The sequence below is a fragment of the Varroa destructor genome, unplaced genomic scaffold (genome assembly GCF_002443255.2).
Source record: "Varroa destructor unplaced genomic scaffold, Vdes_3.0 BEIS01000003.1, whole genome shotgun sequence".
NCBI classification, from domain to species: Eukaryota; Metazoa; Arthropoda; class Arachnida; order Mesostigmata; family Varroidae; genus Varroa; species Varroa destructor.
The window spans coordinates 53,067,102-53,083,473 of record NW_019211456.1 but is presented as its reverse complement, the minus strand read 5'-3'; the positions used below and the strand labels follow the sequence as shown (position 1 = coordinate 53,083,473).

General features: G+C 37.8%; 1 protein-coding gene across 30 annotated transcripts in view; it reads right to left on the bottom strand.

The window, feature by feature from the left end:
- LOC147757130 (calcium uptake protein 3, mitochondrial-like) overlaps positions 1 to 7,025 on the bottom strand; it is a 229,805-nt gene extending 222,780 nt beyond the window's left edge. For 4 of the 30 annotated variants that reach the window (XR_015325263.1, XM_086985700.1, XM_086985702.1 and 1 more), the window contains exon 1: positions 5,019 to 6,640. Coding sequence is in view for 24 of the 30 variants with exons in the window: in XM_086985700.1 (XP_086841826.1) it covers positions 5,019 to 5,288 (270 nt within the window). In the remaining 6 variants the exon portion in view is untranslated. Of the gene's footprint in view, positions 1 to 5,018 lie in introns of all 30 variants that reach the window. The other 26 variants (XR_015325269.1, XR_015325268.1, XM_086985698.1 and 23 more) reach the window with 15 other exon arrangements.
- Positions 7,026 to 16,372: the final 9,347 nt, after the last annotated feature.

The window sequence follows — 16,372 nt, the reverse complement described above, 5'->3', positions numbered from 1 at the left end:
AAAAAGATGGAAAGCATTGCCCATTTTTTGCTCACACATTTGCTACATTCATTGAACATGTTAATTGTCAACTTAGTTTTCCTGTCTTAATCCGTATTGTTTGTCTAATGACTAATTGACTCCAGAGTTGGCAAGTGCAGAATATAATTTAGGGTTTATGGAAGTTTGATGGCTTGTCACCCTAACTTATTGCTGTATCATCTCTACCGAACTGCATTAATAACAGTGGTTCAAATGCACACGATGTTATATAGATAGCGTTGTCTGAATATCATACGAGCTAGTATATTCCCTATACCATTTTGACGCACAGATTTTCCTCATTACTATACGTCCACCTGGAAACTCTAGTCACTTGCGCAAAGGCTTTACACAGTAAATTTCAAAGTAACTTCTCTTAAGCCTGGCAACAAATCCGTTCTGCTGCGACCGAATATTCCGATATTGACCAATCATCAGCTCGCGTCGAAGGAAAATACAACTCTTTAAAACCCAAACAAAGTCTCAGAATGGTTTATTCTATAGACCGGCACAGAGGATAAATCGCTTTTTATTGATATATTCCTTCCAGCGAAGCTTGACAAGACTTTTCCATGATTTCATTATGATATATTTTGTAACAGCAACTTTCGTTTAAGATAATTGTCAACTGAAGGTAACTAAACGATCGGTACCGTGTCTTGGGAGGACTAAGAATATGCTAAAGGTTCCTTAGGTTCGAGAGTGCCAATGACAAACAATGTTAAAAGGGTCCTCCTGAGTCGATGCGAGATAGGGCGATCCTGCTCCTATAATATTCACTGCCCTACCTTGAAAAAAAGCAAGAAGACGTCTTTGCTATCATCTTCACATGCTATATTTTATATATACTTCTTTGGCAAACACAGATGTAACAAAAAAAAAGCTTGCGTGGAAAGTTTAATTTCTCGGCTTTCTAAGCTGCACAATATAGGTCATTATTACTGCAATAGGTGCCAACCTTCTTGGAACCTTTGCTGTTAACAGAAGACGCTTCATTAGGCGCTGTATATGCTATATCAATGTGATGAGCGAACCGCTTCCGCCGAAAATGTTTTGGTGCGAACCTATTGTAATGAAACTTGGTGCAAAGAAAATTAACTACACGAACCAAGAAATTTATCTAAAACGTTAAAATGTAAAGGGATTGAATCCAAATATATAATAGGGAATTAAAAAGTGTATAAGATCCTGAGCACGCCATAATCTTGGGCACAACCGTCCGTGAAGTACCCCTTCAGTATGGTAGAAATAAATACTTGCTTATAAAAAAACTGAAAATCATACTGACCAATTAATCATTGTACCTGACGTTTTTGCAGCTTTAAGTATTTTCCTAAAACAAATGCATATATTATTAATTCACTGTGCACTGCACAAAGCTGGGAGATATAGGCTACCGTTTCCTAAAAACATTGGTTTGGACCGGTGTGTTTTTAATATTGTAATGTAGTTTAATTAATGACAATGACTTGAGAGAAGCATTATAGTCGTATGTCTTTGTCATTTATTATCTATCTGCTAATGAAAAGATGTTTAGTATTTTCTCGGCAGCAGACAAGACAATCCGAGATGAGTCAATGGCCTTCGATCAGTAAGAAGACGCACGGCACGTTGATATTTGTGTCTTTTAATATAGATCTTGAAAATAAATACACGTCCATTTCCATCAACTCTTTATTCACGAAATTTATAAATAAACTCTAAAAATATCTAAATTACTTTTTGGTTATTTCAGCATTTTTGATCCGATTAAAAATATTCTGAGTGGTTGATGAATCATGTGTTAATAATGTGTCCAGACTAATATACAGTTTACCTTTCATGGCAATCGAATGTCACGTAGATTTATTCAGGCTATGTGTCGTATGACCATGGCCCCTAGTTCTAACTATACTCGACCATTGTATAAACACACTATAAAGGAAATAAAGTATTCGCTTCACGGATGACCATGGCCTTAGATGAATGATATAATGTATCACCGATAACTTGTTTAGGCACGCATCGCATGTAGACTAACACTCGATTGTTTAATCGCTTATATTAATAAAATAAGGAAGATTCCAGAATCAGACTAATTGTCCTCTTGTATTATGCTCCTTTTGTTCTAAGGTGTATACGCTTATCCGTTGTTTGACCCGATGGGCTTTTCAGCGGATATTAATTGTTGTTTCTTGAATTTTTAAAGATATAAAGCATAAATAATCTATGCATATCCAGTGTAAACCTGGTGATATCTGACAACAAATTTCGAAGAGATTCTATGCAGTTATCAGAATTCGTACGTCATACGGCAGTAAGATAGTAATATTCTTTTACTATTTCATTTCAATTTGACTACCAAAGTCGTTTTTAAAGTACCTTTCAGTAGTCATATAGCGTTACAATGTATAAAGCGTGTTTAATAGTTTTTAAAATTGCTCGCTTTCTAGGTCGTTTTTAAGCCCGCAGCAAGTCGGATACAACATTTAAAATTAGAGAAGTGTTTCCTATCCATAATATCAGTCAGTTGTTTACTGCGTAGCAACCGCTACAATAGATGCACCCATAGTAGCGCGACCACTATTTGTGTCGCCAGCGAGTTCAGTGCTGCTTATTTAACCGATTTCGTATTATTCAATAATCCAAATATTGATGACGACTAGAATTAATGGTTGTATGAATACTAAAGCTGACGTGTTTTTTTCCTTTTAAATTAATATTATTATTCTGCTGCAGTACCAACACCACGAGTGCAACCATTTAAACTGTGAAACCAATTTTTACTATATTATATATAGCATGAAAAGCACAGAATCGCTCATTCAGGGCAAAGTTAACAGTCTGCACGATAACTATTACTATAACACGGTTCAAGGGATATTGAATGTCGATTTCATTTATTATAATATATTGTAATAAAAAACTGCTTAGGTATGCTTCGCAACCCGGGCAAAAAAGCCTTCCGGGTGCTGGCATTCCTCTTTGTAGCCTTACGTTTGAAAAGTTGGCTAAGAACCAACTGACTAGAAATTTCCAACCAAAGTTAAACTATGACTTGTATCTTGTAAATGGCAGATGCACAAATTGCTAGCGTTGATATTAATAGAAAACCGTGCAGCAGAAATTACTTCGAATCTAGATAATTAGTAACTAAAACAAGTTAAACGGTAATGCAAAGCGTAACTGTTACTACCTATATGGACAACAACTTACGGAATATTTAATACACTCTAATATTGTTAGTGGAATCTATTTTTCGTCTGAGGCGACTCCTGAGAATCTCGTGATTCGTCGGTACTCCAAAAAGCGTCGTTTCTGACGTCCCAGTGGGGTTTGGTTAAGTTAAATTAATCGATCAACGCTAACAAGCGCGTTTCATTGTATCAAGGGATCCACAAGTGCTACGTATGTCTGCAAATATGAATCACGTGCATGCATACGTCATGGCATGTTGTTGCGCGTCAACAGCTGTTCACCGAATGAAGATAGGAAGTAAAGTACAAGTAATTATAATTTAGTGTTTGTGCAATGCTTATACATCTATATGTATTGCCGTAGTACTCTTTTGATTATACCAAACAGACCGAACGGGATTATTGTCAGCAGCAATATAGAAATGACGTCGAACCATTTCCAACGTCTGTAATAATTCTCTATAGATCGGTTCTCTGAATTAGTAATAATACTCTGCATCCGTCTTACACGAAAACATTTATATTCTCCTTCTGACAATATGAAAAAAAACTGGAAGCCATATACATTTTTTGAAGACGTTACAAACCCATCATGCTTGGGCATAGACAGGTACGACTATTTTCTTTGTATAATCGCTCACTGCTTACAATGTGGACATTGAAGCCCTCAGGTACCAACGAAATTTAAAGCAAGCTCATCCTAAGTGATATCACTGTTTCAGTACTAATCCTAGTCTGCAATCAGTTTTAAATAAAATATGCTTAGCGTAGTCGAATAATATTTGTAGGTTGATATCGTGCATCAATAAATCGTAAGAAAGTAGTAAGAGTAGTAAGAGACGGTGGCTTGAATGACCCTAGCTAAAGAAATCATAATCCAAGTTTTACAGCGGCATTGTTATAAATGTGATACATGGAAATTCAATTACAAAAATATAAGTGATAACGTGACGCAAAGAAAATTTATGGTCGGTGCCAAATGCATGTTTTGTAGAGCAGTTCTATAATAATGAATAGAACTTCACAGTTTTTCATATCCATCTATGATCTTATATGCAAGTCATAATTTAAGCTACTTTGCTGTCTGTTGTATGAAGCTTTAGTAGCCATCTTATTAGGACTGGTCAATATAAAGCCAATATAGGACAGCTATCCATGGTAGCGCAGACCTACTCAGAAACTGCCGCCATCTCTAACATCAGCGTTGTGCCATTCTTGGTACACATAGTAACCGCCAATTATCAAAGTAGAGCAGCCATAAGTATTTGTAATTTTAAGCAACCCATCGTCCAAACCGTAAAACCTGATCAAAAGACAGAAACCACTATTTAATTTCTTTTACAATATCTAGAAAAATACCACAGAGTACAGCATTTATTAGCCCTACTTTTGGCCGTGGTGGAGTTGTGGAGTTGAAACAAGGTTATTTCCGGTGCTAATCTTGTTGGACACATGCAGATCGATGCGCTCTTGAACTTACAAAGTTGTTAAAAGTAAACACTACTTTTTGTAATTAGCGTTATACGAAGGGCATATCTACGTATCGGGGTCGCACCGCGGAACTAACTAAATAGTAATCGTAAAGGTGCTAATGGCTGACCACTCGTAGGGTGCGGGAATGCTAGTTACAGAACAATAGTTTTTTATTAAAGAAAACCCTACGGTTACTAAAATTGTGCATGTTGCAATATTCTTCAGTAGCAAATAAACACAATTCTGCTTATATAGAAACTATTTGTCCTTTCAATCATAACCGCAATACACGAATCTATTCAAAAAAGTATACGTCTTTAGCAATCTATGCAGCATAATGTTACTTACGAATTCTGATGATTGGACTTCCTTGACTTCATTAGCGAAATATTTGGCAACAATATAGCCCATCCCAATGCAACCTCCGGAGAAGACAGCGGCAGTCCAAGCATACCTTCGGTGCCAGCTTTCACCCCGTCTTACGAAGGGCCTGTCTATGTACTCCACACGAACAGGCGCACCTCCACTTAACGGACGGATAGCGCCGCTAACACTAAGGACCGATAGTGGTCGGATCATACCACGAATACGCGGCATACGTTGAATTGCTTGTGACATATTAAATTGGTTTCTTTGTTACTTCAAATGTTTTTACCTGGGTTATTGTCACTAGTGTCGGTCATTGGTGAGGTTTATTACTTTTTCTATTAGAATAGTCGGTGGGTCGCCATCGACATTATTTGTAGAGCGTGGCTCAGAAAATCGACTGCATATCTGAACTCACCTACGATTATCATTGCACACAAAAACACAAAATAACACATACTCTATTCTACGTGAAAGCTGAGATCGTTACACAATCATAAACTTGATGATCACTTCTCTTGTCATTGTCTTTCTTTGTTTTGATAAATTCCTCTTTTGTACGTATTTACGTACGTACGGATTACATTTGTTCAAACAGAAGGTTAAAAACACTTGAGTGGCAGAAACTGTATTCACTTTAAAAAAAAATGATTGAGTTAACTTTTGGATTGCAAACGTCTAAAGCTTTCATTCATTCTATTCTTAGTGCATGGAACGTATTTCCACTAACGACGACAACGACAACAACAGCAACGCTAAGAACGAAGAAATCACTGCTCTGATGGAAGGATGCCTTTAGAAAGTCAAAATGAGACATTGTTCTTCAGAACTTGAGAGTTCATTGCCGCCCGCCCTTTAAACCAAGACACAGTCAACTCAATTACACGTGCAAGTGTACATCTACTTCTCCGGCTGACTTCTTTTGTATCTTGCCACTTCTCGTCGTAATCGTAAAAAAATTAAAGCTATCTGCTGCTCGTTTTTTTGATTGTCGTCGTTTTCGTTGGTGTTGTCGTTTGATTTGTTCCTGTTGCCGTTCTTGTTTTTGAAAGGGACTTTAGAGATATCGTTACCTTAAAACGACCTAGTATTATATTATACTATATTCTCATTGTTACTAAGCGGAGACCGGCTGTGAGTGGGACGAGATCGAGGGCAACGCGGCTACGTTCCCTCGCATGCCGCTGTTCGTTTCTATATTATCGTTTTGAATCAGCTGACCGTTAATTCGGTTCGTCGAATGTCTCGAAGATGTAATTATCCTTTGTTGCGATTTACAGTGTGCAAGACACTGATGAACATTTACGTTTTAGGATATATATCTCAGAATCGAAAAGCGTTCACCGCCACTGTCATCATAACAGCACCGTCAGCATCACCATCACCCATCAGCACACACACCCGCACTCGTCCATACTCCACTCACAATTACGGATCCAGCGGCCGACCGGTACCACTCGTTCCGAATCAGGACCTGCAGCGAGCCCTTTGCCTATCCTAGACAACAGCACAGTCCCACTGGCCCACCATTAGACTCATGGACATCGACTCTAAAACTAGTCGCCTGACGGAGCCACCATCTATGAGCGAATCTTATTAACACGGACTGTAGGTGGCGCTGGTGATTGCCGTATTGCTGCAGAGCACGTGGGTGTCGCGCTGCCTTGTGTTTTACCAAGCTCACCGACTAGCAGGCGGTTCTCTTAGTGTACAAAACAAGCACACACTTTTGCTCGAAAAGGGACCTTACCGAAAAGCGACTAATGCATGGCCGTGCGACGTTTCGTTAGCCCACTAAAGCAACAATACAGTGCATAGCGAAAGGTAATTATTTTTCGGACACAAACACGTTATGCCAGTTGCTGTCGTCACAGAGGCCCCCGGTTGAGGTACTTATAGGGCTTGACAAAGGCTGCAACCGTAGGGCAAAACTGCTGTAGGGGCCTAATGTGTCGCAGCTGCTGACAGGCCATCAGACGCCAGCGTAATGGGCGCAGATTATCATGAAATGTTACATAGCAGAATGCGTGAGTTCAAACCTATTCTTGCTTAAATGATATCACCGGCTGATCAGACCAACATTTAGGCAACTACACAACTGGGGAAGTGCCCTGTACTTGTCTGAGGAATTCACAGTCCGATTAGCATTAATGTAAATCTTCCTTTTAAACTTATCAGGTCAAATAACTGTCTCTTAAATGAATATAAAGGTATTAAAGTCAATCCTAGTACAAAGAAATATTAATTAAGAAGTTTAATGGGGTTATTTAAGCAAATACACACACTACGTATATCTGCTGACAGACGCCAGCATCGATGGCTAGTTACGCGTGACGCTTTTGTTGGCCAAGTTGTCGAACATGGAAGTGCCAGGTCTTTCGCCTGCCTCAGTCGCTGTTACTGCGTTTAGGTCTAATTTAGCGTTTACAGTAGGTGTAAACATTGTAACAGGGCTGTACTGAATTTCATTCTTAGTATCGGGCTTTAGTCTAGATATCTAGTAGAATATTTAAAATATTTTCAAAAAACTAATTCGGTTTTATATTTTTTTATTCTGTTTTATCATTTATTATTTTATGATGAAAAAATACTCACTCCATAAGGTTGCAATTTTATTGCAACATTAAGCTAAACTTCATTTAGCATTTATTACTCGAAGGACATGTAGTACATCATGGATCTTGTCCATTAGGTTAGGCCGCAAAACCATCGTCTGTATGTTACCTATTTCTATTATATTACAAATAGGCTGTGCGTATGCTTTGTCTGTGTCTTCAAAATAAATGTTCCACTTTTTGTATCCGGTGCTACTGCCTGGCTTGGATTGCTGTTTTGGACGACTGACCCCTTCCAACGTGAAACGAAGTCCACTTGTCTACGCCCTGTGTAAAAGCTAGATCACCTTACGTTACTAAGTGTTCCTAAGTCTATTATTACGCAAACGCATTACTACTGCACCTCGCGGAGACTTCATTACCTGTAGAACTCACATAGCCCCGTAGAGTGGTTGCATTGACATGATTTTTAGGGCCATGGTGGGCTAAGTTGTCCATGGGATGGAGCCCATTGGGTAAGCACTTTATCCAACACTTCCTTTTTACGCTCTATAGGACTAAAGAACTCCTTTCTTTCCCCCACAAGCTATAATGATTGTTTGGGCAAATTGATCATTTAGTGGCGATTTCCTAAGCAGCCAGTAATAATTTCTTAAAGGTTGATGTGGGAAGACTTAAACACTACAAAACGGGTGCAACATGGGGTTTTGAGACTTTTTCAATTTTTAATTTTGTTTTTGTTATTTAATTATTTTTGTTTGGAAAAATATATGAACGTTATTAAAACAGTTTAATATGAATCATATTCCAAATAGAAATAATTTATTTCGGAAACGAATTTACTTCGACGGGAAAACTGCAGCAAGATGAAGAATTATCTCGGGAAAATTACAACTGAATAAACTTGAAGGCGTGAACTTTAGTCCAACTATAAGTTATATGAGCCTGCCCCTGTGATAGCTCATTGGGTAACGTATTTGCCTACTAATCTTAAATTCGAACTCAAGCATAGATAGACTGCGTTTCGTGCTAGGAAGCAGCCTTATAATGGAACGCCTCACGGCGATACCGGACGTAATACTTGAAACCTAGAGCTTCTATAAAGAAAATTGTCTTGAAATGAAATAAAGAAAAAGAAATATTGTATACTCAAGCTAGATATACGGAAGATGTCACAGCTACAAAATTGAATCAAATTATTTAAATATTATGAAGGGCGCATAATCCAAAGCGTGTATAATTGCTTAGGACAAAAACTTTAGAGAAATCCCCACGGACTTGAAATTGGGATATTAAGAGCAAGCCCAATTTTTAATTAAAAGACCGTTTTTTTCAATTAGTTTTAAACCTGATCCACACATTTTTACTGAAATCGTGATTTTCTTTAATTTTTTTGACTAAAAGAGACAGAGAACATCAAATTTTCTCTCTCTTATAGGCTTCACTCTGTTTCATAATTTTATACCGTTGCTAGCACCTGAATCGTACACTTATGAGCTAACGATGTACGTTATTCAGAATTTGTTTCATAGGATGGCTTTGTCAATAGTCCAAAATATTTTTTTCTAATACCACGCGGAGTATGTATTACTGAACCATAAACCTTTCACACACATTTTTCGAATAGCAGATGAAAGCTTCAATATGCAATTCCAGTGGGAATTTCCAACGCTGTTCAAAATAATTAGAAATCCTTTCAGCATGATGTGGTGCTCTAGGAATTGGCTTTATCGCACATACAGTTTGCCTTGCTGCCATTTAGCCACTGCTAAGTTACGCGGAAAAATCCGATGGTTGCTCTTATAAAAGCTTGTTAGAATACCAGCCTGAAAAGCTCAACTACTTGGACCTGAGAGCAAATTTGAAGCAGGAAACAGTCCCACTATATTTTTTTAATTTGATATTTACATTGTGGTTAAGCTTTTCCACACCATTTGCAATTTGATAACAACAGCTTTGAAGTGCATGTAACTTTTACTATTACTGCAATTTAAGTGCTTTTTTGCAATAGTAATGTATTTCTTTTTCATTATATTGCAAAGATTTCTCAATAATTCAGTTTTGCCATCTTATAAATTCCATAGCCATACTATAATGATGCCAAGTATCTGGCAAAATTCTCGATCCATTTTGAATAGAATGTTAAACAAATCTAAAATTTTTGAAGTTCTGAAGAATAGCTAGAATTAAAAAGATTTTATAGAAAACATCACAGTATGCCTATTTGACTTATAAATTAATTTTTCTTTAAAAATGCAAACAAACAAAACATGGAATCATTTTGGTACGCAGATATTGCTTTTCACTTAGCCATTAAAGCTGGAATGGTGCCAGGGTAAACGCTCTATGGCGAGTACAGCTTGAAATAGTTTTGGTTTAGCACTGGCCCATAATACTAATAAACCTAAATGGATTTAGATATGTGATTTCCTGGGAAGGTGTGATGACAGTTTTTGCTCAAAAGTAAGAGATTTGATAAGTAAAATGGATATGACTCTTTTTGCATAGGGAAAGAATTTGTGTCGGTACCCCCAAAGGGGTTACACTTTTCTCCGTAAGTTTGATCGCTCGCGAGATAATTGTGAAAATTTGATTTTATAGCCATCATAGCCATTATGATAGCCCTGGATATGATCGCCCTCTTCCCAGGACGTCTGAGACTGGAGTGGTAAACCAGTATTTAAAATTAGATAAACGCGCTAAAAATCCCTAAAGTTTTTGTTACAAAGAGTGTCCATAAGAAGGACTTTGATCGTAAGTTACTAATTTGCTAACGTGCGATCCTGTTGAAAAGCAAAAGTGAAAATTGGGAAATACAAATATCGCGTTCTAGGAATCTGCTTACACAAGGTGCAGCTATAATGATACAGATATGAACTCGGATTTCACAGCCACGGTCTGAGAAACCAAACTGTTAAAGATTTGGGAAGCCGTTTGCGATAGAAGGGGAGTACTAATAAATGCCAGCGATGCGGGAGAGACATGTAGTTACTCGGCTTCCAAGTATTGCAATCTTTTTTCGTTGATGTGTTTTTTGGTTAGACATGATTAGTTACATTCTACCATTCCGTAATGTGGATATGGCTCCGATTACATTCATTATGCTAGATAGAGCTGAAAGGCGTAGCTTTAGATAGTCGAAATAGTGCTCATAAGATCAAATTTGTACCCTTGATTTTCAAATATCTTTTCGTTTGTGCAGAGCTAATCCGTAAATACTTTTGTAATGGTCGCCGTATCAAACTGTACGTTCTTTGGAGGCGCACACCGACTAACCATTTTGGGAAAACCAAAACAATTGTTGATTTTAGTGTGCTTGACCACTCCAATGATGATACTAATCGGCAACCATATATGCCATACTTGATTCGACTCTTAAAATAGTCATGTGATATAAAATCATATGAAATACGATGTGGTTATGAAAGAGAAAAAAATCTGTGATTAAGTCTTTTTTGTGGCGTGCATCAAATATAATCCAATAACTTTTAGTGCAACAAGTAGGGGTTGGCTAGCCGCGCATATCAAAAGTCCACGCTTTTCTAACTCGTTTAAGGCTATCCTGGATATTACTAGCTGCCCTGCGAAAGATACCGACTTGAGATTTTCCTTCTTGTTGGATTAAATAATAATTATGCGCGTCTGGGTCTCATTAAGACGCTAATCATGATATCAAAGGTTTTCCTATTTAATTTAAGGAGAGAGACGTTTAGGTTATTTACCAAGTGTGGTGGCTACAGAAAACAAGACTTTACAGCCCATATTATAGAACTATAAATGTACAGAAATATACAGAAAATAACAGCCTTTTCCCAAGCGAAAAACAGTCAAGGTACAACTGAGATGGGTTCAGATGATATCCCTTTCGTCATTTCTGGACAGTACACATTTCCTGATCGGAAGTGCACTGTCAGAAGTCACCATGCCCAATACTATCCAAGTTTTTTCTAGATACGTGTGTTCTAGTTTAAGGTCGTGACTTTGGAAGTCGTATTGGTTGTATATCCCTTTCGCTAAGAAAAATAAGTCGGCCAAGCCGACTGGTTTATGCTTCAGCTCGAAAGGATATGAAAAAAGACGAGTAATCGCAGGAATTATGATAGATTAGTGGGGCGTGTGGAGTTTGCGAACAAGGTTAACGGCGGAGATGAGATGTATAAGTGCGAGATCTGTTTAGGAATCAGCACAGTGGTACTTGAAGATCACTGCAATGATTTTTCGTCTAGTGCCGACCACAGGCTTGTAAAGAAAGACAAATGCTTGCAACACATGAAAACTTGCAATCTTTTAAAGAAGCTCATCTAGGTTCTAATTCGAAACAATCTAACCCGTTAAATAGACCATCTCCCCTGTATTAAAACAGTAGTACATTTTTGTCCACGCGCAGTCTTTATATAAACCAAGGGCATGCAGTGCACTTAAAGAATATAGTCAGAATAGTTTTGTTTGCATTGCATGTTGTTAGGAAAGCAGTGCAATTCGTGGCGAAATGATGTACTTCCAACTTTGCCCCTTATTTGAGAAAGTTACTGATGTTGTGACCCAGTTATAACAGTTCGCGATTCAACTTGATGTCGATTAATTCTAAAATATATAACGAGCCCATTTAGGAGGAGACATTAATAAATTGCTCCATAAAGAGTGGACAATTCAATCTGTAGCTCGTTCAGTGAATGATTTCAATGGAACATTGCCGCGCCATTTATTGCTGTGAGATCCAATGATGGTCGAAGATTCTACGGTTTCAAATCATATTTGATTAGGTCATCAACGTATCCAAACACGGTGCTATTGTATTACTAAACAGGCCATAAATCTATTTTACATAAAACTATCTAGTGTGATGTAGCAGTATCAAACTATTGGAGAACAAGCCTTCTACCTTCGCCTTCCTCCTTCCTCTTTCGATTTGATAAAAGGCTCGCTGTTGCCATCAACTGGGATTTATTCTATAGGTTATGTTGTATTGTACAAGACGCTGTATTCGAGATTTGTTCGAGGCAGTAATAATGTGATGCAAAAAACGCTAAAATGAACATCGATAGTTACAGATGAGTGCTCAAGACTTTGTTGCTAGCATTTTCGGTAGAAAAAACATTGGGTGACCATAATGTCAAACGACTTGAAAAACGAGTAGTGGGTGGCAATAATAAATTTACAATAGATCGATCATCAACAATCAAATCAAATCTGATGACCTATTACTCTGGTATACTTATCAATATTTGGAAAAATTCGCGTCATATTTATTCCGCTTTTGACAAAATAAACTATAGGCAGCTTATCAGTAAGATAGCCATGCTTGAGATAACTATCTTTAAAATGGCTTTAATGGTATCTTTAAAATCGCAATTATGATATAAAGATAAATAACAAATCTGTTATCTAAAAGTGCATTTTAGAAGTCACCATATAAGGCTTTTATTTCTCAAATCGTTAGCAATAAATGTAAAAAGCATCGCACCCCGCTCTATAATATACATTCCTTGTGGAAGATTTCAAAATGTATACTTTTGCAAGTAAGACTGGAGAAATAAACATGCTTTAGAATAGACAACATGATTGAGTGTCGTGAGAATAATATTAGAATGGGTCAATACCAAATTCTCTATATTTTCCAAGGCTCTAACAAAACCAAGATGCTGCAAAGTATTTCAATCCCATCCGTTTAGTTTTCGGGATCGAGCTACAATTGTGACAGCAAAACTTGATTTCACGTAACACATTGCTAAGTCAGATCGATCAATAAATCGGTTTCGTAACACCGCACTGCATTGCTTCGTAGGTACAGTTAATTTAGCTCAAGATATTTTACCATCGGTTTAATCAAACATGTTGAGCGTCAACTCCTCAGGTGCGTTAGATGACTGGCCTGCTAACACAAAGTTAACACATCCTATCAGATTCGTCCGCCGCTGGGTTCAGTAAGCATGCAGACTGTTCCAACTAATACCACGACTGGAACGTACACACTTGCCTCACAAGAAATGTTGTTCAATTCGTTAGTTTTTATACCAAAAAAGAAGCTTGCTTTAACCAAGTAAATCTAAACTAAATTCTCACGATGAGTAAAATTGCAAAAGGATATCCTTTTGGAACGGAAGGATGCATAATACATTTACAGGATTTACTCAAAAAAGAAACGTGTATGCCCCGTGAACTGTGCAAACGGTTTCTTATTGTCTCTTAACATCATACCCAGTGTTGAACAACACGCGGCCACAGTAACGAGAGTTCTTACAGAGAACCATTACCGCTGACAAAAAAAAGTGTCTTTACGCCAATATAAGAGAGAGACAAGAATAGGGAGATACGGTCAAGCCTAGAAAAGACGATTTATACTCACATTAGGAAATGCTTGTAAAGAACAAGACGGTTAATAAGTATCCGTATAGGGCCCGATGCATCAAATAAACAAGATTACTCAACATAAAAGATTGATAGAAAGGCAGTCATTCCGCTCCACGGCAGGACGTGACTGACCAGAAAACCTCCCTACAGAAGTTGAATTTCTTTTCGAGTAATATGTTCAATAGACCTCGCTCCAACTGATTATCATCTCTTCCTATCATTGGCAATTTATTGACATTTAACGGTGAAGGGTTTTTTTGGCTGGACGAATCCAACACCAGACCTTAAGATTCCATGTGAGAAAAAAATAAATTCATTGAAATCGAGTAAATATAAAATATTGCCTAAATAAAAAAAAAACTAAAATACTTATATTTCAACCTAATACATCAATAATTTGTTCTCATAGGTGGTAGCCCGCTTTCTGAGATGTGCACAAAGTTATAATAATTAAAGGAGTAACACAACAAATTATTCGTAAAAAAAACAGACAATAAATTGGCTTTCTAATTAGATATCTAGTATGTTTGTATCGTAAATAAAACACGTATTTATTCGCACAGACTAAATTGAAATTTTATTTACTCATGTACAATATGAGATATCGCAATGCTATTGTCATTATGATTACTACTACGAAGGTTCCATACGTACACTCCGATTCAATATAAATAGCGTTGACTATAACACATAATAGCACTACGTTTCTTGATCACTAAAATCCAGGTAAGTATAAATATTATATTGGAATAAAAACCCACATCTCACTAGATATTTTAGGAAATAGTACGAAAACTTCCTACGGAAGTCATCTCCCGATTTCAAGCCTGAAAGGTTCTTTTTCAATAACTAAAAATGGTTCTTTCTTATAAACCATTTTTTTTTGAGGTTTTCTTGTTGTTATAGTCGGCTTGTCAAAATAATTATGGAAATGTTTAACAAACTGAGGGCGACAATTGCAGCAAGCAGTAGAACACGAAAGTGGCTTGGTTACTGGAGTAGGAGAAGACGGTCTTGCGGTCGTTCTAGGGATGGCGGGCGGTGCTACGGGAAAAGTTAGTGAATGAGTTGAATTCGGCGGAAGACGAACCGTTGGAGTAAAGGGCAGAGAATATTGTTTGTCACCTTTCGAGGAGTTGACTATAACAGACGGCCTATGAAACTGTCTCTGAATATGGCTAATAAGAGACCCCTTAATGATATCGTAGATAAAATCGCTGTGTTTGTCGACAGGTGATTTGCGAATATCGTGCTTAATCAGGTGACTGAGGAGGTCGACCATCTGAGGGGCTAGTTTCATACTATTATTGAGTACCTTTGGAATTTTTTGGAGAATTTCATTAAGCCCATTACCTCCTGTACTGAATGAAACTTCAGTTTCAAAAATTGCGGGCGCATGCGGGTGAGGAGGTAAAATCACTTCTTTGATTGGAATATGTTGACCATCTACGTCTTGCTCCGGCAGCCGCGCTAGAAGTGGTGGTGGGGAAAGCTTTAGGTGAGAGATTATTGGAATACCTGGTATGTCTTCTGCAGGAGGTTCTACAATTAGTAGAGTGCCATCCGAAAACTGTGTAGCCTTGCTGCCGGGCCGGACACGAACGTTCGGAGGTATTGCAGGCGGAAATATCGAAGGGATTAATGACCAGGCATTATTCGGGGTCATATTTTGTGTATTTAGTGGTAGAGAGCTGGAGTGTTCATTTCGTTCTTTAGGGGTAGAAATTTCAGTAAACGGTTCAGCGTCACTGTCAGCAGTCAACGGCCGTTCCTTCTGAGCAACTGCAGAGAGTAAACTAGCGGACAGCTTCGAGCACAACCGGTATGCAGAAGTGCACAAAGCCACGTTTCGAAAATTGTCACCAATGAAGGCGGCACGATGAAAGGGATAGCTATCCTTATGGCGGTCCTTTTCACTCGGCTGGGGTACATTCGAGCTGAAATAACACATAGAAATTTCAGGAAAAGAAGACGTTCATCGAGAGCTGTGAATAATAGTGCTCAAATATTGCTCATATGAGCATTGTGTACCTATGCCAGCTCTGCTCGGTAAAGATGACCAATGATTGAATAAGAGACGTAATATCAACTGGATATATGATCCAAAAGTTTACGTTGAGATACGTGGCAAACATAACATTAGAAACTTACTGCCTCCGCAAGGCGCTACGCTTCTTACACCTAAAAAGTTAAAAACTTGGAATACGTAGAAAAGGCAATCATTCTTTCATAGAAGTTAATTGTTTTGCGCATAGGCGGTTTGAAGCAGTTACTGCTTATGCTCGGCATCAAGAGTTTTCCTTGAATCGACTGAGCTCCTATGACAAAAAAATCCTTTAGTTAAAAACAAAGGCGAATTCGGAACTCAGACAAAAAAAAAATACTTATTTTCCTGCGCCTATTTGAAAATTAAATTAACGATTATATATA